Below are 25,803 nucleotides of genomic sequence, written 5' to 3' on the forward strand. Positions count from 1 at the left end.
AACCCCTTCCCATTCACTCCCACCACACACAATCCCAATGGTCCCAAACCCCTTCCCATTCAATCCCACTGTACACAATCCCAATGGTCCCAAACCCCTTCCCATTCACTCCCACCGCACACAATCCCAATGGACCCAAACCCCTTCCCATTCACTCCCACTGCACACAATCCCAATGGACCCAAACCCCTTCCCATTCACTCCCACTGTACACAATCCCAATGGAGCCAAACCCCTTCCCATTCACTCCCACTGCACACAATCCCAATGGACCCAAACCCCTTGCCATTCACTCCCACTCCACACAATCCCAATGGACCCAAACCCCTTCCCATTCACTCCCACTGCCCACAATCCCAATGGTCCCAAACCCCTTCCCATTCAATCCCACTGCACACAATCCCAATGGTCCCAAACCCCTTCCCATTCAATCCCACTGCACACAATCCCAATGGACCCAAACCCCTTCCCATTCACTCCCACTGCACACAATCCCAATGGACACAAACCCCTTCCCATTCACTCCCACTGCACACAATCCCAATGGGCCCAAACCCCTTCCCATTCAATCCCACTGCACACAATCCCAATGGTCCCAAACCCCTTCCCATTCAATCCCACTGCACACAATCCCAATGGTCCCAAACCCCTTCCCATTCAATCCCACTGCACACAATCCCAATGGACACAAACCCCTTCCCATTCACTCCCACTGCACACAATCCCAATGGGCCCAAACCCCTTCCCATTCACTCCCACTGCACACAATCCCAATGGGCCCAAAACCCTTCCCGTTCACTCCCACCGCACACAATCCCAATGGACCCAAACCCCTTCCCGTTCCCTCCCACTCCACACAATCCCAATGGTCCCAAACCCCTTCCCATTCACTCCCACCGCACACATTCCCATGACACACAATGTCTGCATGTTGAAATCTCTCTTCCTTTTCCCCACGGTTAACCCTCTGGAAATCTCAGATCCATGTCAGTGCCAGTTGTTCTTCATACAGACCTCGCTCGTCATTCCTGGCGGCTTTCCGTTTTGAATCTGTTCCAGATCGTCCGAGATTGAAAATTGATTTCCATTTCTTCACCTTTAGTGATCCTTTCCTCCTAGATTTGAGGCAGGACAATAATCAATTACTCCAAACCACGAATGGTACCAGACAACTCACTCCCGGGGTATCTGTTATTCTGTATATAACCCACCCTGAACCCCCCGATTAGATTCCAGTCTGTAACTGACTCCCGGGGTATCTGTTATTCTGTATATAACCCACCCTGAACCCCTCGATTAGATTCCAGTCTGTAACTCACTCCCGGGTATCTGTTATTCTGTATATAAACCTCCCTGAACACCTCGATTAGATTCCAGTCTGTAACTCACTCCCGGGTATCTGTTATTCTGTATATAACCCACCCTGAACCCCTCGATTAGATTCCAGTCTGTAACTCCCTCCCGGGGTATCTGTTATTCTGTATATAACCCACCCTGAACCCCTCGATTAGATTCCAGTCTGTAACTGACTCCCGGGGTATCTGTTATTCTGTATAAAACCCACCCTGAACCCCTCGATTAGATTCCAGTCTGTAACTCACTCCCGGGTATCTGTTATTCTGTATATAAACCTCCCTGAACCCCTCGATTAGATTCCAGTCTGTAACTCACTCCCGGGGTATCTGTTATTCTGTATAAAACCCACCCTGAACACCTCGATTAGATTCCAGTCTGTAACTCACTCCCGGGGTATCTGTTATTCTGTATATAACCCACCCTGAACCCCTCGATTAGATTCCAGTCTGTAACTCACTCCGGGGTATCTGTTATTCTGTATATAACCCACCCTGAACCCCTCGATTAGATTCCAGTCTGTAACTCACTCCCGGGGTATCTGTTATTCTGTATATAACCCACCCTGAACCCCTCGATTAGATTCCAGTCTGTAACTCACTCCCGGGGTATCTGTTATTCTGTATATAACCCACCCTGAACCCCTCGATTAGATTCCAGTCTGTAACTCACTCCCGGGGTATCTGTTATTCTGTATATAACCCACCCTGAACCCCTCGATTAGATTCCAGTCTGTAACTCACTCCCGCGTATCTGTTATTCTGTATATAACCCACCCTGAACCCCTCGATTAGATTCCAGTCTGCAACTCCCTCCCGGGGTATCTGTTATTCTGTATATAACCCACCCTGAACCCCTCGATTAGATTCCAGTCTGTAACTCACTCCCGGGTATCTGTTATTCTGTATATAACCCACCCTGAACCCCTCGATTAGATTCCAGTCTGTAACTCCCTCCCGGGGTATCTGTTATTCTGTATATAACCCACCCTGAACCCCTCGATTAGATTCCAGTCTGTAACTCCCTCCCGTGTATCTGTTATTCTGTATATAACCCACCCTGAACCCCTCGATTAGATTCCAGTCTGTAACTCACTCCCGGGGTATCTGTTATTGTGTATATAACCCACCCTGAACCCCTCGATTAGATTCCAGTCTGTAACTCACTCCCGGGGTATCTGTTATTCTGTATATAACCCACCCTGAACCCCTCGATTAGATTCCAGTCTGTAACTCACTCCCGGGATATCTGTTATTCTGTATATAACCCACCCTGAACCGATCGATTAGATTCCAGTCTGTAACTCACTCCCGGGGTATCTGTTATTCTGTATATAACCCACCCTGAACCCCTCGATTAGATTCCAGTCTGTAACTCACTCCCGCGGTATCTGTTATTCTGTATATAACCCACCCTGAGTCCCTCGATTAGATTCCAGTCTGTAACTCACTCCCGGGGTATCTGTTATTTTGTATATAACCCACCCTGAACCCCTCGATTAGATTCCAGTCTGTTACTCACTCCCGGGGTATCTGTTATTCTGTATATAACCCACCCTGAACCCCTCGATTAGATTCCAGTCTGTTACTCACTCCCGGGGTATCTGTTATTCTGTATATAACCCACCCTGAACCCCTCGATTAGATTCCAGTCTGTAACTCACACTCGGGTATCTGTTATTCTGTATATAACCCACCCTGAACCCCTCGATGAGATTCCAGTCTGTAACTCACTCCCGGGGTATCTGTTATTGTGGATATAACCCACCCTGAACCCCTCGATTAGATTCCAGTCTGTAACTCACTCCCGGGTATCTGTTATTCTGTATATAACCCACCCTGAACCCCTCGATTAGATTCCAGTCTGTTACTCACTCCCGGGGTATCTGTTATTCTGTATATAACCCACCCTGAACGCCTCGATTAGATTCCAGTCTGTAACTCACTCCGGGGTATCTGTTATTCTGTATATAACCCACACTGAATCCCCCGATTAGATTCCAGTCTGTAACTCACTCCCGGGTATCTGTTATTCTGTATATAACCCACCCTGAATCCCCCGATTAGATACCAGTCTGTAACTCACTCACAGGGTATCTGTTATTCTGTATATAACCCACCCTGAACCCCTCGATTAGATTCCAGTCTGTAACTCACTCCCGGGGTATCTGTTATTCTGTATATAACCCACCCTGAACCCCTCGATTAGATTCCAGTCTGTAACTCACTCCCGGGGTATCTGTTATTCTGTATATAACCCACCCTGAACCCCTCGATTAGATTCCAGTCTGTAACTCACTCCCAGGGTATCTGTTATTCTGTATATAACCCACCCTGAACCCCTCGATTAGATTCCAGTCTGTAACTCACTCCCGGGGTATCTGTTATTCTGTATATAACCCACCCTGAGCCCCTCGATTAGATTCCAGTCTGTAACTCACTCCCGAGGTATCTGTTATTCTGTATGTTACCCACCCTGAGCCCCTCGATTAGATTCCAGTCTGTAACTCACTCCCGGGGTATCTGTTATTCTGTATATAATCCACCCTGAATCCCCCGATTAGATTCCAGTCTGTAACTCACTCCCGGGGTATCTGTTATTCTGTATATAACCCACCCTGAACCCCTCGATTAGATTCCAGTCTGTAACTCACTCCCGGGTATCTGTTATTCTGTATATAACCCACCCTGAACCCCTCGATTAGATTCCAGTCTGTAACTCATTCCTGGGTATCTGTTATTCTGTATATAACCCACCCTGAACCCCTCGATGAGATTCCAGTCTGTAACTCACTCCCGGGGTATCTGTTATTGTGTATGTAACCCACCCTGAACCCCTCGATTAGATTCCAGTCTGTAACTCACTCCCGGGGTATCTGTTATTCTGTATATAACCCACCCTGAACGCCTCGATTAGATTCCAGTCTGTAACTCACTCCGGGGTATCTGTTATTCTGTATATAACCCACCCTGAATCCCCCGATTAGATTCCAGTCTGTAACTCACTCCCGGGTATCTGTTATTCTGTATATAACCCACCCTGAAACCCCCGATTAGATTCCAGTCTGTAACTCACTCACAGGGTATCTGTTATTCTGTATATAACCCACCCTGAACCCCTTGATTAGATTCCAGTCTGTAACTCACTCCCGGGGTATCTGTTATTCTGTATATAACCCACCCTGAGCCCCTCGATTAGATTCCAGTCTGTAACTCACTCCCAGGGTATCTGTTATTCTGTATGTTACCCACCCTGAGCCCCTCGATTAGATTCCAGTCTGTAACTCACTCCCGGGGTATCTGTTATTCTGTATATAATCCACCCTGAATCCCCCGATTAGATTCCAGTCTGTAACTCACTCCCGGGGTATCTGTTATTCTGTATATAACCCACCCTGAACCCCTCGATTAGATTCCAGTCTGTAACTCACTCCCGGGGTATCTGTTATTCTGTATATAACCCACCCTGAGCCCCTCGATTAGATTCCAGTCTGTTACTCACTCCCGGGGTATCTGTTATTCTGTATATAACCCACCCTGAACGCCTCGATTAGATTCCAGTCTGTAACTCACTCCGGGGTATCTGTTATTCTGTATATAACCCACCCTGAATCCCCCGATTAGATTCCAGTCTGTAACTCACTCCCGGGTATCTGTTATTCTGTATATAACCCACCCTGAATCCCCCGATTAGATTCCAGTCTGTAACTCACTCACAGGGTATCTGTTATTCTGTATATAACCCACCCTGAACCCCTCGATTAGATTCCAGTCTCTAACTCACTCCCGGGTATCTGTTATTCTGTATATAACCCACCCTGAACCCCTCGATTAGATTCCAGTCTGTAACTCACTCCCGGGGTATCTGTTATTCTGTATATAACCCACCCTGAACCCCTCGATTAGATTCCAGTCTGTAACTCACTCCCAGGGTATCTGTTATTCTGTATATAACCCACCCTGAACCCCTCGATTAGATTCCAGTCTGTAACTCACTCCCGGGTATCTGTTATTCTGTATATAACCCACCCTGAGCCCCTCGATTAGATTCCAGTCTGTAACTCCCTCCCGGGGTATCTGTTATTCTGTATATAACCCATCCTGAACCCCTCGATTAGATTCCAGTCTGTAACTCACTCCCGGGGTATCTGTTATTCTGTATATAACCCACCCTGAGCCCCTTGATTAGATTCCAGTCTGTAACTCACTCCCGGGGTATCTGTTATTCTGTATATAACCCACCCTGAATCCCCCGATTAGATTCCAGTCTGTAACTCACTCCTGGGGTATCTGTTATTTTGTATATAACCCACCCTGAATCCCCCAATGAGATTCCAGTCTGTAACTCACTCCCAGGATATCTGTTATTCTGTATATAACCCACCCTGAACCCCTCGATTAGATTCCAGTCTCTAACTCACTCCTGGGGTATCTGTTATTCTGTATATAACCCATCCTGAATCCCCCGATTAGATTCCAGTCTGTAACTCACTCCCAGGATATGTGTTATTCTGTATATAACCCACCCTGAACCCATCGATTAGATTCCAGTCTGTAACTCACTCCCGGGGTAGCTGTTATTCTGTATATAACCCACCCTGAACCCCTCGATTAGATTCCAGTCTGTAACTCACTCCCGGGGTATCTGTTATTCTGTATATAACCCACCCTGAACCCATCGATTAGATTCCAGTCTGTAACTCACTCCCGGGGTATCTGTTATTCTGTATATAACCAACCCTGAATCCCCCGATTAGATTCCAGTCTGTTACTCACTCCCAGGGTATCTGTTATTCTGTATATAACCCACCCTGAACCCATCGATTAGATTCCAGTCTGTAACTCACTCCCGGGGTATCTGTTATTCTGTATATAACCCACCCTGAACCCCTCGATTAGATTCCAGTCTGTAACTCACACTCGGGTATCTGTTATTCTGTATATAACCCACCCTGAACCCCTCGATGAGATTCCAGTCTGTAACTCACTCCCGGGGTATCTGTTATTGTGGATATAACCCACCCTGAACCCCTCGATTAGATTCCAGTCTGTAACTCACTCCCAGGTATCTGTTATTCTGTATATAACCCACCCTGAACCCCTCGATTAGATTCCAGTCTGTTACTCACTCCCGGGGTATCTGTTATTCTGTATATAACCCACCCTGAACGCCTCGATTAGATTCCAGTCTGTAACTCACTCCGGGGTATCTGTTATTCTGTATATAACCCACCCTGAATCCCCCGATTAGATTCCAGTCTGTAACTCACTCCCGGGTATCTGTTATTCTGTATATAACCCACCCTGAATCCCCCGATTAGATTCCAGTCTGTAACTCACTCACAGGGTATCTGTTATTCTGTATATAACCCACCCTGAACCCCTCGATTAGATTCCAGTCTGTAACTCACTCCCGGGTATCTGTTATTCTGTATATAACCCACCCTGAACCCCTCGATGAGATTCCAGTCTGTAACTCACTCCCGGGGTATCTGTTATTCTGTATATAACCCACCCTGAACCCCTCGATTAGATTCCAGTCTGTAACTCACTCCCGGGTATCTGTTATTCTGTATATAACCCACCCTGAATCCCCCGATTAGATTCCAGTCTCTAACTCACTCCCAGGTATCTGTTATTCTATATTTAAATCATACTGAACCCCTCAATTAGATTCCAGTCCCTAACTCACTCCTGGGGTATCTGTTATTCTGTATATAACCCACCCTGAACCCCTCGATTAGATTCCTGTCTATAACTCACTCCCGGAGTAACTGTTATTCTGTATATAACCCACCGAGTCCCTGGATTAGATTCCAGTCTGTAACTCACTCCGGGGTATCTGTTATTCTGTATATAACCCACCCTGAATCCCCCGATTAGATTCCAGTCTCTAACTCACTCCCAGGTATCTGTTATTCTATATTTAAATCATACTGAACCCCTCAATTAGATTCCAGTCCCTAACTCACTCCTGGGGTATCTGTTATTCTGTATATAACCCACCCTGAACCCCTCGATTAGATTCCAGTCTGTAACTCACTCCCGGGTATCTGTTATTCTGTATATAACCCACCCTGAACCCCTCGATTAGATTCCAGTCTGTAACTCACTCCCGGGTATCTGTTATTCTGTATATAACCCACCCTGAGCCCCTCGATTAGATTCCAGTCTGTAACTCCCTCCCGGGGTATCTGTTATTCTGTATATAACCCATCCTGAACCCCTCGATTAGATTCCAGTCTGTAACTCACTCCCGGGGTATCTGTTATTCTGTATATAACCCACCCTGAGCCCCTTGATTAGATTCCAGTCTGTAACTCACTCCCGGGGTATCTGTTATTCTGTATATAACCCACCCTGAATCCCCCGATTAGATTCCAGTCTGTAACTCACTCCCGGGGTATCTGTTATTCTGTACATAACCCACCCTGAACCCCTCGATTAGATTCCAGTCTCTAACTCACTCCTGGGGTATCTGTTATTCTGTATATAACCCATCCTGAATCCCCCGATTAGATTCCAGTCTGTAACTCACTCCCAGGATATGTGTTATTCTGTATATAACCCACCCTGAACCCATCGATTAGATTCCAGTCTGTAACTCACTCCCGGGGTAGCTGTTATTCTGTATATAACCCACCCTGAACCCCTCGATTAGATTCCAGTCTGTAACTCACTCCCGGGGTATCTGTTATTCTGTATATAACCCACCCTGAACCCATCGATTAGATTCCAGTCTGTAACTCACTCCCGGGGTATCTGTTATTCTGTATATAACCAACCCTGAATCCCCCGATTAGATTCCAGTCTGTTACTCACTCCCAGGGTATCTGTTATTCTGTATATAACCCACCCTGAACCCATCGATTAGATTCCAGTCTGTAACTCACTCCCGGGGTATCTGTTATTCTGTATATAACCCACCCTGAACCCCTCGATTAGATTCCAGTCTGTAACTCACACTCGGGTATCTGTTATTCTGTATATAACCCACCCTGAACCCCTCGATGAGATTCCAGTCTGTAACTCACTCCCGGGGTATCTGTTATTGTGGATATAACCCACCCTGAACCCCTCGATTAGATTCCAGTCTGTAACTCACTCCCAGGTATCTGTTATTCTGTATATAACCCACCCTGAACCCCTCGATTAGATTCCAGTCTGTTACTCACTCCCGGGGTATCTGTTATTCTGTATATAACCCACCCTGAACGCCTCGATTAGATTCCAGTCTGTAACTCACTCCGGGGTATCTGTTATTCTGTATATAACCCACCCTGAATCCCCCGATTAGATTCCAGTCTGTAACTCACTCCCGGGTATCTGTTATTCTGTATATAACCCACCCTGAATCCCCCGATTAGATTCCAGTCTGTAACTCACTCACAGGGTATCTGTTATTCTGTATATAACCCACCCTGAACCCCTCGATTAGATTCCAGTCTGTAACTCACTCCCGGGTATCTGTTATTCTGTATATAACCCACCCTGAACCCCTCGATGAGATTCCAGTCTGTAACTCACTCCCGGGGTATCTGTTATTCTGTATATAACCCACCCTGAACCCCTCGATTAGATTCCAGTCTGTAACTCACTCCCGGGTATCTGTTATTCTGTATATAACCCACCCTGAATCCCCCGATTAGATTCCAGTCTCTAACTCACTCCCAGGTATCTGTTATTCTATATTTAAATCATACTGAACCCCTCAATTAGATTCCAGTCCCTAACTCACTCCTGGGGTATCTGTTATTCTGTATATAACCCACCCTGAACCCCTCGATTAGATTCCTGTCTATAACTCACTCCCGGAGTAACTGTTATTCTGTATATAACCCACCGAGTCCCTGGATTAGATTCCAGTCTGTAACTCACTCCGGGGTATCTGTTATTCTGTATATAACCCACCCTGAATCCCCCGATTAGATTCCAGTCTCTAACTCACTCCCAGGTATCTGTTATTCTATATTTAAATCATACTGAACCCCTCAATTAGATTCCAGTCCCTAACTCACTCCTGGGGTATCTGTTATTCTGTATATAACCCACCCTGAACCCCTCGATTAGATTCCAGTCTGTAACTCACTCCCGGGTATCTGTTATTCTGTATATAACCCACCCTGAACCCCTCGATTAGATTCCAGTCTGTAACTCACTCCCGGGGTATCTGTTATTCTGTATGTAACCCACCCTGAATCCCTCGATTAGATTCCAGTCTGTAACTCACTCCTGGGTATCTGTTATTCTGTATATAACGCACCCTGAACCCCTCGATTAGATTCCAGTCTGTAACTCACTCCCGGGGTATCTGTTATTCTGTATATAACCCACCCTGAACCCCTCGATTAGATTCCAGTCTGTAACTCACTCCCGGGGTATCTGTAATTCTGTATATAACCCACCCTGAACCCCCCGATTAGATTCCAGTCTGTAACTCACTCCCGGGGTATCTGTTATTCTGTATATAAACCTCCCTGAACCCCTCGTTTAGATTCCAGTCTGTAACTCACTCCCGGGTATCTGTTATTCTGTATATAACCCACCCTGAATCCCCCGATTAGATTCCAGTCTCTAACTCACTCCCAGGTATCTGTTATTCTATATTTAAATCATCCTGAACCCCTCAATTAGATTCCAGTCCCTAACTCACTCCTGGGGTATCTGTTATTCTGTATATAACCCACCCTGAACCCCTCGATTAGATTCCTGTCTATAACTCACTCCCGGAGTAACTGTTATTCTGTATATAACCCACCGAGTCCCTGGATTAGATTCCAGTCTGTAACTCACGCCGGGGTATCTGTTATTCTGTATATAACCCACCCTGAATCCCCCGATGAGATTCCAGTCTCTAACTCACTCCCAGGTATCTGTTATTCTATATTTAAATCATACTGAACCCCTCAATTAGATTCCAGTCCCTAACTCACTCCTGGGGTATCTGTTATTCTGTATATAACCCACCCTGAACCCCTCGATTAGATTCCAGTCTGTAACTCACTCCCGGGTATCTGTTATTCTGTATATAACCCACCCTGAACCCCTCGATTAGATTCCAGTCTGTAACTCACTCCCGGGGTATCTGTTATTCTGTGTATAACCCACCCTGAACCCCTCGATTAGATTCCAGTCTGTAACTCACTCCCAGGGTGTCTGTTATTCTGTATATAACCCACCCTGAACCCCTCGATTAGATTCCAGTCTGTAACTCACTCCCGGGGTATCTGTTATTCTGTATATAATCCACCCTGAACCCCTCGATTAGATTCCAGTCTGTAACTCACTCCCAGGGTGTCTGTTATTCTGAATATAACCCACCGTGAACCCCTTGATTAGATTCCAGTCTGTAACTCACTCCCGGGGTATCTGTTATTCTGTATATAACCCACCCTGAGCCCCTCGATTCGATTCCAGTCTGTAACTCACTCCCGGGGTATCTATTATTCTGTATGTTACCCACCCTGAGCCCCGCGATTAGATTCCAGTCTGTAACTCACTCCCGGGGTATCTGTTATTCTGTATATAATCCACCCTGAATCCCCCGATTAGATTCCAGTCTGTAACTCACTCCCGGGGTATCTGTTATTCTGTATATAACCCACCCTGAACCCCTCGATTAGATTCCAGTCTGTAACTCACTCCCGGGGTATCTGTTATTCTGTATATAACCCACCCTGAGCCCCTCGATTAGATTCCAGTCTGTAACTCCCTCCCGGGGTATCTGTTATTCTGTATATAACCCATCCTGAACCCCTCGATTAGATTCCAGTCTCTAACTCACTCCCAGGTATCTGTTATTCTATATTTAAATCATACTGAACCCCTCAATTAGATTCCAGTCCCTAACTCACTCCTGGGGTATCTGTTATTCTGTATATAACCCACCCTGAACCCCTCGATTAGATTCCTGTCTATAACTCACTCCCGGAGTAACTGTTATTCTGTATATAACCCACCGAGTCCCTGGATTAGATTCCAGTCTGTAACTCACTCCGGGGTATCTGTTATTCTGTATATAACCCACCCTGAATCCCCCGATTAGATTCCAGTCTCTAACTCACTCCCAGGTATCTGTTATTCTATATTTAAATCATACTGAACCCCTCAATTAGATTCCAGTCCCTAACTCACTCCTGGGGTATCTGTTATTCTGTATATAACCCACCCTGAACCCCTCGATTAGATTCCAGTCTGTAACTCACTCCCGGGTATCTGTTATTCTGTATATAACCCACCCTGAACCCCTCGATTAGATTCCAGTCTGTAACTCACTCCCGGGGTATCTGTTATTCTGTATATAACCCACCCTGAACCCCTCGATTAGATTCCAGTCTGTAACTCACTCCCAGGGTGTCTGTTATTCTGTATATAACCCACCCTGAACCCCTCGATTAGATTCCAGTCTGTAACTCACTCCCGGGGTATCTGTTATTCTGTATATAACCCACCCTGAACCCCTCGATTAGATTCCAGTCTGTAACTCACTCCCAGGGTGTCTGTTATTCTGTATATAACCCACCCTGAATCCCCCGATTAGATTCCAGTCTGTAACTCACTCCTGGGGTATCTGTTATTCTGTATATAACCCACCCTGAGCCCCTCGATTAGATTCCAGTCTGTAACTCGCTCCTGGGGTATCTGTTATTCTGTATATAACCCACCCTGAATCCCCCGATTAGATTCCAGTCTGTAACTCACTCCTGGGGTATCTGTTATTCTGTATATAACCCACCCTGAATCCCCCGATTAGATTCCAGTCTGTAACTCACTCCCAGGATATCTGTTATTCTGTATATAACCCACCCTGAACCCCTCGATGAGATTCCAGTCTGTAACTCACTCCCGGGGTATCTGTTATTCTGTATGTAACCAACCCTGAATCCCCCGATTAGATTCCAGTCTGTTACTCACTCCCAGGGTATCTGTTATTCTGTATATAACCCACCCTGAACCCATCGATTAGATTCCAGTCTGTAACTCACTCCCGGGTTATCTGTTATTCTGTATATAACCCACCCTGAATCCCCCGATTAGATTCCAGTCTCTAACTCACTCCCAGGTATCTGTTATTCTATATTTAAATCATACTGAACCCCTCAATTAGATTCCAGTCCCTAACTCACTCCTGGGGTATCTGTTATTCTGTATATAACCCACCCTGAACCCCTCGATTAGATTCCTGTCTAGAACTCACTCCCGGAGTAACTGTTATTCTGTATATAACCCACCGAGTCCCTGGATTAGATTCCAGTCTGTAACTCACTCCGGGGTATCTGTTATTCTGTATTTCACCCACCATGAACCCCTCGATTAGATTCCAGTCTGTAACTCACTCCGGGGTATCTGTTATTCTGTGTATAATCCACCCTGAAACGGCTCAATTGGATTCCAGCCTGTAACTCATTCCTGGGGTATCTGATAATCTTTATGTTACCCACCCTGAACCCCTCGATTAGATTCCAGTCTGTAACTCCCTCCCGGGTATCTGTTATTCTGTATATAACCCACCCTGAACCCCTCAATTAGATTCCAGTCTGTAACTCACTCCCGGGTATCTGTTATTGTGTATATAACCCACCCTGAACCCCTCAATTAGCTTCCAGTCTGTAACTCACTCCCTGGGTATCTGTTATTCTGTATATAACCCACCCTGAACCCCTCAATTAGATTCCAGTCTGTAACTCACTCCCGGGGTATCTGTTATTCTGTATATAACCCACCCTGAACCCCTCGATTAGATTCCAGTCTGTAACTCACTCCCAGGTATCTGTTATTCTATATTTAAATCAGACTGAACCCCTCGATTAGATTCCAGTCTGTAACTCACTCCCGGGTATCTGTTATTCTGTGTAAAACCAACCCTGAACCCCTCGATTAGATTCCTGTCTGTAACTCACTCCCGGAGTAACTGTTATTCTGTATATAACCCACCGAGTCCCTCGATTAGATTCCAGTCTGTAACTCATTCCTGGGGTATCTGTTAATCTGTATGTTACCCACCCTGACCCTCGATTAGATTCCAGTCTGTAACTCACTCCCGGGTATCTGTTATTCTGTATATAATCCACCCTGAAACCCTCAATTAGATTCCAGCCTGTAACTCACTCCCGGGGTATCTGTTATTCTGTATATAACCCACCCTGAACCCCTCGATTAGATTCCAGTCTGTAACTCACTCCCGGGATATCTGTTATTCTGTATATAACCCACCCTGAACCCTTCGATTAGATTCCAGTCTGTAACTCACTCCCGGGTATCTGTTATTCTGTATATAACCCACCCTGAACCCCTCGATTAGATTCTAGTGTTTTCCTCACTCCCGGGGTATCTGTTATTTTGTATTTAACCCACCCTGAACCCCTCGATTAGATTCCAGCCTGTAAGTCACTCCCGGGGTATCTGTTATTCTGGCTAAAATCCACCCTGAACCCTTCGAATAAATTCCAGTGTTTAACTCACTCCCGGGGTATCTGTTATTCTGTATATAACCCACCCTGAACCCCTCGATTAGATTCCAGTCTGAAACTCACTCCCAGGGTGTCTGTTATTCTGTATATAAACCAAACTGAACCCCTCGATTAGATTCCAGTCTGTAACTCACTCCCTGGGTATCTATTATTCTGTATATAAACCACCCGCAACCCCTCGATTAGATTCCAGTCTGTAACTCACTCCCGGGGTATCTGTTATTCTGTATATAATCCACCTTGAACCCCTCGATTAGATTCCAGTCTGTAACTCCCTCCCGGGGTATCTGTTATTCTGTATATAATCTACCCTGAACCCCTCGATTAGATTCCAGTCTGTAACTCACTCCCGGGGTATCTGTTATTCTGTATATAACCCACCCTGAACCCCTCGGTTAGATTCCAGTCTGTAACTCACTCCCTGGGTATCTATTATTCTGTATATAAACCACCCGCAACCCCTCGATTAGATTCCAGTCTGTAACTCACTCCCGGGGTATCTGTTATTCTGTATATAATCCACCTTGAACCCCTCGATTAGATTCCAGTCTGTAACTCACTCCCGGGGTATCTGTTATTCTGTATATAACCCACCTTGAAACCCTCGATTAGATTCCAGTCTGTAACTCACTCCCGGGGTATCTGTTATTCTGTATATAACCCACCCTGAACCCCTCGATTAGGTTCCAGTCTATAACTCACTCCAGGGTATCTGTTATTCTGCATATAACCCACCCTGAACCCCTCAATTAGATTCCAGTCTGTAACGCACTCCCGGGTATCTGTTATTCTGTATATAACCCACCCTGAACCCCTCAATTAGATTCCAGTCTGTAACGCACTCCCGGGTATCTGTTATTCTGCATATAACCCACCCTGAACACCTCGATTAGATTCCACACTGGAACTCCCTTTCGGGCTCTCTGTTATTCTGTATATAACCCACCCTGAACCCCTCAATTTGATTCCAGTCTGTAACTCACTCCCGGGTTATCTGTTATTCTGTATATAACCCACCGTGAACCCCTCGATTAGATTCCAGTCTGTAACTGACTCCCGGGGTATCTGTTATTCTGTGTATAACACACCCTGAAATCCCTCAATTAGATTCCAGTCTGTAACTCCCTCCCGGGTATCTATTATTCTGTATATAACCCACCCTGAACCCCTCGATAAGATTCCAGTCTGTAACGCGCACCCGGGTATCTGTTAATTCTGTAAATAACGCACACTGTGCCCTTCGATGCGATTCCAGTCTGTAACTCCCTCCCGGGTTATCTGTTATTCTGTATATAACCCACCCTGAACCCCTTGATGAGATTCCAGTCTGTAACTCACTCCCGGGTATCTGTTATTTTGCACAAAACCCATCCTGAACCCCTCGAATAGATTCCAGCCTGTAACTGACTCCCGGGGTGTCTGTTATTCTGTGTATAACACACCCTGAAATCCCTCGATTAGATTCCAGTCTGTAACTCCCTCCCGGGTATCTGTTATTCTGTACATAACCCACCCTGAACCCCTCGATTAGATTCCAGTCTATTACTCACTCTGGGGTATCTGTTATTCTCTACATAACCCACCCTGAACCCCTCGATTAGATTCCAGTCTGTAACTCCCTCCCGGGGTATCTGTTATTCTGTATATAACCCACCCTGAACCCCTCGATTAGATTCCAGTCTGTAACTCACTCCCGGGGTATCTGTTATTCTGTATATAACCCACCGTGACCCCTCGATTAGATTCCAGTCTGTAACTCACTCCCGGGGTATCTGTTATTCTGTATATAACCCACCCTGAACCCCTCGATTAGATTCCAGTCTGTAACTCACTCCCGGGTATCTGTTATTCTGTATATAACCCACCGTGACCCCTCGATTAGATTCCAGTCTGTAACTCACTCCCGGGGTAACTGTTATTCTGTGTATAAACCACCCTGAACCCCTCGATTAGATTCCCATCTGTCACTCCCTCCCGGGGTATCTGTTATTCTGTATATAATCTACCCTGAACCCCTCGATTAGATTCCACACTGTAACTCACTGCCAAGTATCTGTTATTCTGTATATAACCCACCCTGAACCCCTCGATTAGATTCCCATCTGTCACTCACTCTGGGTATCTGTTATTCTGTATATAATCTACCCTGAACCCCTCGATTAGATTCCAGTCTGTAATTCGCTGCCATGTATTCGTTATTCCATATATAACCCACCCCGAGCCACTCAATTAGATTCCAGTCTGTAACTCACTCCCGGGTATCTGTTCTTCTGTATATAATCTACCCTGAACCCATCAATTAGATTCCTGTCTGTAACTACCCCCGGGGTATCGGTTATTCTGTATATAATCTACCCTGAAACCCTTGATTAGATTCCAGTCTGTAAACACTCCCGGGGTATCTGTTATTCTGTGTATAACCCACCCTGAACCCCTCGATTAGATTCCCATCTGTCACTCACTCCCGGGGTATCTGTTATTCTGTGTATAATCTACCCTGAACCCCTCGATTAGATTCCAGTCTGTAACTCGCTGCCATGCATCTGTTATTCCGTATATAACCCACCCTGAGCCACTCCATTAGATTCCAGTCTGTAACTCAATCCGGGCTTTCTGTTATTCTGTATATAATCTACCCTGAACCCATCAATTAGATTCCTGTCTGTAACTAACCCCAGGGTATCTGTTATTCTGTATATAATCTACCTTGTAACCCCTGATTAGATTCCAGTCTGTAACTCACTCCTGGGGTATCTGTTATTCTGTGTATAACCCACCCTGAACCCCTTGATTAGATGTCAGTCTGTAACTGACTCCCGGGGTATCTGTTTTTCTGGATATAACCCACCCTGAACCCCTCAATTAGATTCCAGTCTGTAACTCACTCCCGGGGTATCTGTTATTCTGTGTATAACCCACCCTGAACCCCTCGATTAGATTCCAGTCTGTAACTCACTCCCGGGGTATCTGTTATTCTGTATATAACCCACCCTGAACACCTCGGTTAGATTCCAGTCTGTAACTCACTCCCGGGGTATCTGTTATTCTGTATATAACCCACCCTGAGCCCCTCGATTTGATTCCAGTCTGTAACTGACTCCCTGGGTATCTGTTATTCTGTATATAAACCACCCTGAACCCCTCGATTAGATTCCAGTCTGTAACTCACTCCCGGGGTATCTGTTATTCTATATATATACCCACCCTGAGCCCCTCGATTTGATTCCAGTCTGTAACTGACTCCCTGGGTATCTGTTATTCTGTATATAACCCACCCTGAACCCCTCGATTAGATTCCAGTCTGTAACTCACTCCCGGGGTATCTGTTATTCTGTATATAACCCACCCTGAACCCCTCGATTCGATTCCAGTCTGTAACTCACTCCCGGGGTATCTGTTATTCTGTATATAACCCACCCTGAACCCCTCGATTAGATTCCAGTCTGTAACTCCCTCCCGGGGTATCTGTTATTCTGTATATAACCCACCCTGAGCCCCTCGATTAGATTCCAGTCTGTAACTCACTCCCGGGGTATCTGTTATTCTGTATATAACCCACCCTGAACCCCTCGATTAGATTCCAGTCTGTAACTCACTCCCGGGGTATCTGTTATTCTGTATATAACCCACCCTGAACCCCTCGATTAGATTCCAGTCTGTAACTCACTCCCGGGGTATCTGTTATTCTGTATATAACCCACCCTGAACCCCTCGATTAGATTCCAGTCTGTAACTCACTCCCGGGGTATCTGTTATTCTGTATATAACCCACCCTGAACCCCTCGAGTAGATTCCAGTCTGTAACTCACTCCCGGGGTATCTGTTATTCTGTGTATAACCCACCCTGAACCCCTCGATTAGATTCCAGTCTGTAACTCACTCCCGGGGTATCTGTTATTCTGTGTATAACCCACCCTGAACCCCTCGATTAGATTCCAGTCTGTAATTCACTCCCGGGGTATCTGTTATTCTGTATATAACCCACCCGGAACCCCTCGATTCGATTCCAGTCTGTAACTAACTCCCGGGTATCTGTTATTCTGTGTATAACCCACCCTGAACCCCTCGATTAGATTCCAGTCTGTAACTCACTCCCGGGGTATCTGTTATTCTGTATATAACCCACCCTGAACCCCTCGATTAGATTCCAGTCTGTAACTCACTCCCGGGGTATCTGTTATTCTGTATATAACCCACCCTGAACCCCTCGATTAGATTCCAGTCTGTAACTCACTCCCCGGGTATCTGTTATTCTGTATATAACCCACCCTGAACCCCTCGATTAGATTCCAGTCTGTAACTCACTCCCGGATATCTGTTATACTGTATATAACCCACCCTGAATCCCTCGATTAGATTCCAGTCTGTAACTCACTCCTGGGTATCTGTTATTCTGTATATAACGCACCCTGAACCCCTCGATTAGATTCCAGTCTGTAACTCACTCCCGGGGTATCTGTTATTCTGTATATAACCCACCCTGAACCCCTCGATTAGATTCCAGTCTGTAACTCACTCCCGGGGTATCTGTAATTCTGTATATAACCCACCCTGAACCCCCCGATTAGATTCCAGTCTGTAACTCACTCCCGGGGTATCTGTTATTCTGTATATAAACCTCCCTGAACCCCTCGTTTAGATTCCAGTCTGTAACTCACTCCCGGGGTATCTGTTATTGTGTATATAACCCACCCTGAACCCCTCGATTAGATTCCAGTCTGTAACTCACTCCCGGGGTATCTGTTATTGTGTATATAACCCACCCTGAACCCCTCGATTAGATTCCAGCCTGTAACTCACTCCCGGGGTGTCTGTTATTCTGTATATAACCCACCCTGAACCCCTCGATTAGATTCCAGTCTGTAACTCACTCCCGGGGTATCTGTTATTCTGTATATAACCCACCCTGAACCCCTCGATTAGATTCCAGTCTGTAACTCACTCCCGGGGTATCTGTTATTCTGTATATAACCCACCCTGAACCCCTCGATTAGATTCCAGTCTGTAACTCCCTCCCGGGGTATCTGTTATTCTGTATATAACCCACCCTGAACCCCTCGATTAGATTCCAGTCTGTAACTCACTCCGGGGTATCTGTTATTCTGTATATAACCCACCCTGAACCCCTCGATTAGATTCCAGTCTGTAACTCACTCCCGGGGTATCTGTTATTCTGTATATAAACCACCCTGAACCCCTCGATTAGATTCCCATCTGTTACTCACTCCCGGGGTATCTGTTATTCTGTGTATAATCTACCCTGAACCCCTCGATTAGATTCCAGTCTGTAACTCGCTGCCATGCATCTGTTATTCCGTATATAACCCACCCTGAGCCACTCCATTAGATTCCAGTCTGTAACTCAATCCGGGCTTTCTGTTATTCTGTATATAATCTACCCTGAACCCATCAATTAGATTCCTGTCTGTAACTAACCCCAGGGTATCTGTTATTCTGTATATAATCTACCTTGTAACCCCTGATTAGATTCCAGTCTGTAACTCACTCCTGGGGTATCTGTTATTCTGTGTATAACCCACCCTGAACCCCTTGATTAGATGTCAGTCTGTAACTGACTCCCGGGGTATCTGTTTTTCTGGATATAACCCACCCTGAACCCCTCAATTAGATTCCAGTCTGTAACTCACTCCCGGGGTATCTGTTATTCTGTGTATAACCCACCCTGAACCCCTCGATTAGATTCCAGTCTGTAACTCACTCCCGGGGTATCTGTTATTCTGTATATAACCCACCCTGAACACCTCGGTTAGATTCCAGTCTGTAACTCACTCCCGGGGTATCTGTTATTCTGTATATAACCCACCCTGAGCCCCTCGATTTGATTCCAGTCTGTAACTGACTCCCTGGGTATCTGTTATTCTGTATATAAACCACCCTGAACCCCTCGATTAGATTCCAGTCTGTAACTCACTCCCGGGGTATCTGTTATTCTATATATATACCCACCCTGAGCCCCTCGATTTGATTCCAGTCTGTAACTGACTCCCTGGGTATCTGTTATTCTGTATATAACCCACCCTGAACCCCTCGATTAGATTCCAGTCTGTAACTCACTCCCGGGGTATCTGTTATTCTGTATATAACCCACCCTGAACCCCTCGATTCGATTCCAGTCTGTAACTCACTCCCGGGGTATCTGTTATTCTGTATATAACCCACCCTGAACCCCTCGATTAGATTCCAGTCTGTAACTCCCTCCCGGGGTATCTGTTATTCTGTATATAACCCACCCTGAGCCCCTCGATTAGATTCCAGTCTGTAACTCACTCCCGGGGTATCTGTTATTCTGTATATAACCCACCCTGAACCCCTCGATTAGATTCCAGTCTGTAACTCACTCCCGGGGTATCTGTTATTCTGTATATAACCCACCCTGAACCCCTCGATTAGATTCCAGTCTGTAACTCACTCCCGGGGTATCTGTTATTCTGTATATAACCCACCCTGAACCCCTCGATTAGATTCCAGTCTGTAACTCACTCCCGGGGTATCTGTTATTCTGTATATAACCCACCCTGAACCCCTCGATTAGATTCCAGTCTGTAACTCACTCCCGGGGTATCTGTTATTCTGTGTATAACCCACCCTGAACCCCTCGATTAGATTCCAGTCTGTAATTCACTCCCGGGGTATCTGTTATTCTGTATATAACCCACCCTGAACCCCTCGATTAGATTCCAGTCTGTAACTCACTCCCGGGGTATCTGTTATTCTGTATATAACCCACCCTGAACCCCTCGATTAGATTCCAGTCTGTAACTCACTCCCGGGGTATCTGTTATTCTGTATATAACCCACCCTGAACCCCTCGATTAGATTCCAGTCTGTAACTCACTCCCGGGGTATCTGTTATTCTGTATATAACCCACCCTGAACCCCTCGATTAGATTCCAGTCTGTAACTCACTCCCCGGGTATCTGTTATTCTGTATATAACCCACCCTGAACCCCTCGATTAGATTCCAGTCTGTAACTCACTCCCGGATATCTGTTATACTGTATATAACCCACCCTGAATCCCTCGATTAGATTCCAGTCTGTAACTCACTCCTGGGTATCTGTTATTCTGTATATAACGCACCCTGAACCCCTCGATTAGATTCCAGTCTGTAACTCACTCCCGGGGTATCTGTTATTCTGTATATAACCCACCCTGAACCCCTCGATTAGATTCCAGTCTGTAACTCACTCCCGGGGTATCTGTAATTCTGTATATAACCCACCCTGAACCCCCCGATTAGATTCCAGTCTGTAACTCACTCCCGGGGTATCTGTTATTCTGTATATAAACCTCCCTGAACCCCTCGTTTAGATTCCAGTCTGTAACTCACTCCCGGGGTATCTGTTATTGTGTATATAACCCACCCTGAACCCCTCGATTAGATTCCAGTCTGTAACTCACTCCCGGGGTATCTGTTATTGTGTATATAACCCACCCTGAACCCCTCGATTAGATTCCAGCCTGTAACTCACTCCCGGGGTGTCTGTTATTCTGTATATAACCCACCCTGAACCCCTCGATTAGATTCCAGTCTGTAACTCACTCCCGGGGTATCTGTTATTCTGTATATAACCCACCCTGAACCCCTCGATTAGATTCCAGTCTGTAACTCACTCCCGGGGTATCTGTTATTCTGTATATAACCCACCCTGAACCCCTCGATTAGATTCCAGTCTGTAACTCCCTCCCGGGGTATCTGTTATTCTGTATATAACCCACCCTGAACCCCTCGATTAGATTCCAGTCTGTAACTCACTCCGGGGTATCTGTTATTCTGTATATAACCCACCCTGAACCCCTCGATTAGATTCCAGTCTGTAACTCACTCCGGGGGTATCTGTTATTCTGTATATAATCCACCCTGAACCCCTCGATTAGATTCCAGTCTGTAACTCACTCCGGGGTATCTGTTATTCTGTATATAACCCATCCTGAACCCCTCGATTAGGTTCCAGTCTATAACTCACTCCAGGGTATCTGTTATTCTGCATATAACCCACCCTGAACCCCTCAATTAGATTCCAGTCTGTAACGCACTCCCGGGTATCTGTTATTCTGTATATAACCCACCCTGAACCCCTCGATTAGATTCCAGTCTGTAACTCACTCCCGGGGTATCTGCTATTCTGTATATAACCCACCCTGAACCCCTCGATTAGATTCCAGTCTGTAACTCACTCCGGGGTATCTGTTATTCTGTATATAACCCACCCTGAACCCCTCGATTAGATTCCAGTCTGTAACTCACTCCGGGGGTATCTGTTATTCTGTATATAATCCACCCTGAACCCCTCGATTAGATTCCAGTCTGTAACTCACTCCGGGGTATCTGTTATTCTGTATATAACCCATCCTGAACCCCTCGATTAGGTTCCAGTCTATAACTCACTCCAGGGTATCTGTTATTCTGTATATAACCCACCCTGAACCCCTCCATTAGATTCCAGTCTGTAACTCACTCCCGGGTATCTGTTATTCTGTATATAACCCACCCTGAACCCCTCAATTAGATTCCAGTCTGTAACGCACTCCGGGGTATCTGTTATTCTGTATATAACCCACCCTGAACCCCTCGATTAGATTCCACACTGTAACTCACTCCCGGATATCTGTTATACTGTATATAACCCACCCTGAATCCCTCGATTAGATTCCAGTCTGTAACTCACTCCCGGGGTATCTGTTATTCTGTATATAACGCACCCTGAACCCCTCGATTAGATTCCAGTCTGTAACTCACTCCCGGGGTATCTGTTATTCTGTATATAACCCACCCTGAACCCCTCGATTAGATTCCAGTCTGTAACTCACTCCCGGGGTATCTGTAATTCTGTATATAACCCACCCTGAACCCCCCGATTAGATTCCAGTCTGTAACTCACTCCCGGGGTATCTGTTATTCTGTATATAAACCTCCCTGAACCCCTCGTTTAGATTCCAGTCTGTAACTCACTCCCGGGGTATCTGTTATTGTGTATATAACCCACCCTGAACCCCTCGATTAGATTCCAGTCTGTAACTCACTCCCGGGGTATCTGTTATTGTGTATATAACCCACCCTGAACCCCTCGATTAGATTCCAGCCTGTAACTCACTCCCGGGGTGTCTGTTATTCTGTATATAACCCACCCTGAACCCCTCGATTAGATTCCAGTCTGTAACTCACTCCCGGGGTATCTGTTATTCTGTATATAACCCACCCTGAACCCCTCGATTAGATTCCAGTCTGTAACTCACTCCCGGGGTATCTGTTATTCTGTATATAACCACCCTGAACCCCTCGATTAGATTCCAGTCTGTAACTCCCTCCCGGGGTATCTGTTATTCTGTATATAACCCACCCTGAACCCCTCGATTAGACTCCAGTCTGTAACTCACTCCGGGGTATCTGTTATTCTGTATATAACCCACCCTGAACCCCTCGATTAGATTCCAGTCTGTAACTCACTCCGGGGGTATCTGTTATTCTGTATATAACCCACCCTGAACCCCTCGATTAGATTCCAGTCTGTAACTCACTCCGGGGTATCTGTTATTCTGTATATAACCCATCCTGAACCCCTCGATTAGGTTCCAGTCTATAACTCACTCCAGGGTATCTGTTATTCTGCATATAACCCACCCTGAACCCCTCAATTAGATTCCAGTCTGTAATGCACTCCCGGGTATCTGTTATTCTGTATATAACCCACCCTGAACCCCTCGATTAGATTCCAGTCTGTAACTCACTCCTGGGGTATCTGCTATTCTGTATATAACCCACCCTGAACCCCTCGATTAGATTCCAGTCTGTAACTCACTCCGGGGTATCTGTTATTCTGTATATAACCCACCCTGAACCCCTCGATTAGATTCCAGTCTGTAACTCACTCCGGGGGTATCTGTTATTCTGTATATAATCCACCCTGAACCCCTCGATTAGATTCCAGTCTGTAACTCACTCCGGGGTATCTGTTATTCTGTATATAACCCATCCAGAACCCCTCGATTAGGTTCCAGTCTATAACTCACTCCAGGGTATCTGTTATTCTGTATATAACCCACCCTGAACCCCTCCATTAGATTCCAGTCTGTAACTCACTCCCGGGTATCTGTTATTCTGTATATAACCCACCCTGAACCCCTCAATTAGATTCCAGTCTGTAACGCACTCCGGGGTATCTGTTATTCTGTATATAACCCACCCTGAACCCCTCGATTAGATTCCACACTGTAACTCCCTTTCGGGCTCTCTGTTATTCTGTATATAACCCACCCTGAACCCCTCGATTAGATTCCAGTCTGTAACTCACTCCCGGGGTATCTGTTATTCTGTATATAACCCACCCTGAACCCCTCAATTAGATTCCAGTCTGTAACTCACTCCCGGTGTATCTGTTATTCTGTATATAACCCACCCTGAACACCTCGATTAGATTCCACACTGTAACTCCCTTTCGGGCTCTCTGTTATTCTGTATATAACCCACCCTGAACCCCTCAATTCGATTCCAGTCTGTAACTCACTCCCGGGGTATCTGTTATTCTGTATATAACCCACCCCGAGCCACTCGATTAGATTCCAGTCTGTAACTCAATCCAGGCTTTCTGTTATTCTGTATATAACCCACCCTGAACTCATCAATTAGATTCCTGTCTGTAACGACCCCCGGGGTATCGGTTATTCTGTATATAATCTACCCTGAAACCCTTGATTAGATTCCAGTCTGTAAACACTCCCGGGGTATCTGTTATTCTGTGTATAACCCACCCTGAACCCCTTGATTAGATGTCAGTCCATAACTGACTCCCGGGGTATCTGTTATTCTGTATATAACCCACCCTGAACCCCTCGATTAGATTCCATTCTGTAACTCACTCCCGGGGTATCTGTTATTCTATATATAACCCACCCTGAACCCCTCGATTTGATTCCAGTCTGTAACTGACTCCCGGGGTATCTGTTATTCTATATATAACCCACCATGAACCCCTCGATTAGGTTCCAGTCTGTAACCCACTCCCGGGTATCTGTTATTCTGTGTATAACCCACCATGAACCCCTCGATTGGATTCCAGTCTGTAACTCACTCCTGGGGTATCTGTTATTCTGTATATAACCCACCCTGAACCCCTCGATTCGATGCTAGTCTGTAACTCAGACCGGGAGTGTCTGTTATTCTGTATATAACCCACCCTGAACCCCCCCGATTAGATTCCAGTCTGTAACTGACTCCCGGGGTATCTGTTATTCTGTATATAACCCACCCTGAGCCCCTCGATTAGATTCCAGTCTGTAACTCACTCCCGGGTATCTGTTATTCTGTATATAACCCACCCTGAACCCCTCGATTAGATTCCAGTCTGTAACTCACTCCCGGGGTATCTGTTATTCTGTATATAACCCACCCTGAACCCCTCGATTAGATTCCAGTCTGTAACTCACTCCCGGGGTATCTTTTATTCTGTATATAACCCACCCTGAACCCCCCGATTAGATTCCAGTCTGTAACTCACTCCTGGGGTATCTCTTATTCTGTATATAATCCACCCTGAGCCCCTCGATTAGATTCCAATCTGTAACTCACTCCCGGGTATCTGTTATGCTGTATATAACCCACCCTGAAGCCCTCGATTAGATTCCAGTCTGTAACTCACTCCCGGTTATCTGTTATTCTGTATATAACGCACCCTGAACCCCTCGATTAGATTCCAGTCTGTAACTCACTCCCGGGGTATCTGTTATTCTGTATATAACGCACCCTGAACCCCACGATTAGATTCCAGTCTGTAACTCACTCCCGGGGTATCTGTTATTCTGTATATAACCCACCCTGAACCCCTCGATTAGATTCCAGTCTGTAACTCACTCCGGGGTATCTGTTATTCTGTATATAACCCACCCTGAACCCCTCGATTAGATTCCAGTCTGTAACTCACTCCCGGGGTATCTGTTATTCTGTATATAACCCACCCTGAACC

General features: G+C 45.8%; 1 protein-coding gene across 1 annotated transcript in view; it reads right to left on the reverse strand.

Moving 5' to 3' along the window:
* The window catches only part of LOC122544770 (uncharacterized), a 93,166-nt gene that overhangs the window by 44,631 nt on the left and 22,732 nt on the right, over positions 1-25,803 (reverse strand). The window contains exon 6 of the mRNA XM_087981608.1: positions 1,015-1,115. Coding sequence (XP_087837734.1) covers positions 1,015-1,115 — 101 coding nt within the window. The remainder of the gene's footprint in view (positions 1-1,014; positions 1,116-25,803) is intronic.

The sequence above is a fragment of the Chiloscyllium plagiosum genome, unplaced genomic scaffold (assembly GCF_037043375.1).
Source record: "Chiloscyllium plagiosum isolate Xiang-an unplaced genomic scaffold, Cpla_swu_hap1 HiC_scaffold_40, whole genome shotgun sequence".
Taxonomy (NCBI): domain Eukaryota; kingdom Metazoa; phylum Chordata; class Chondrichthyes; order Orectolobiformes; family Hemiscylliidae; genus Chiloscyllium; species Chiloscyllium plagiosum.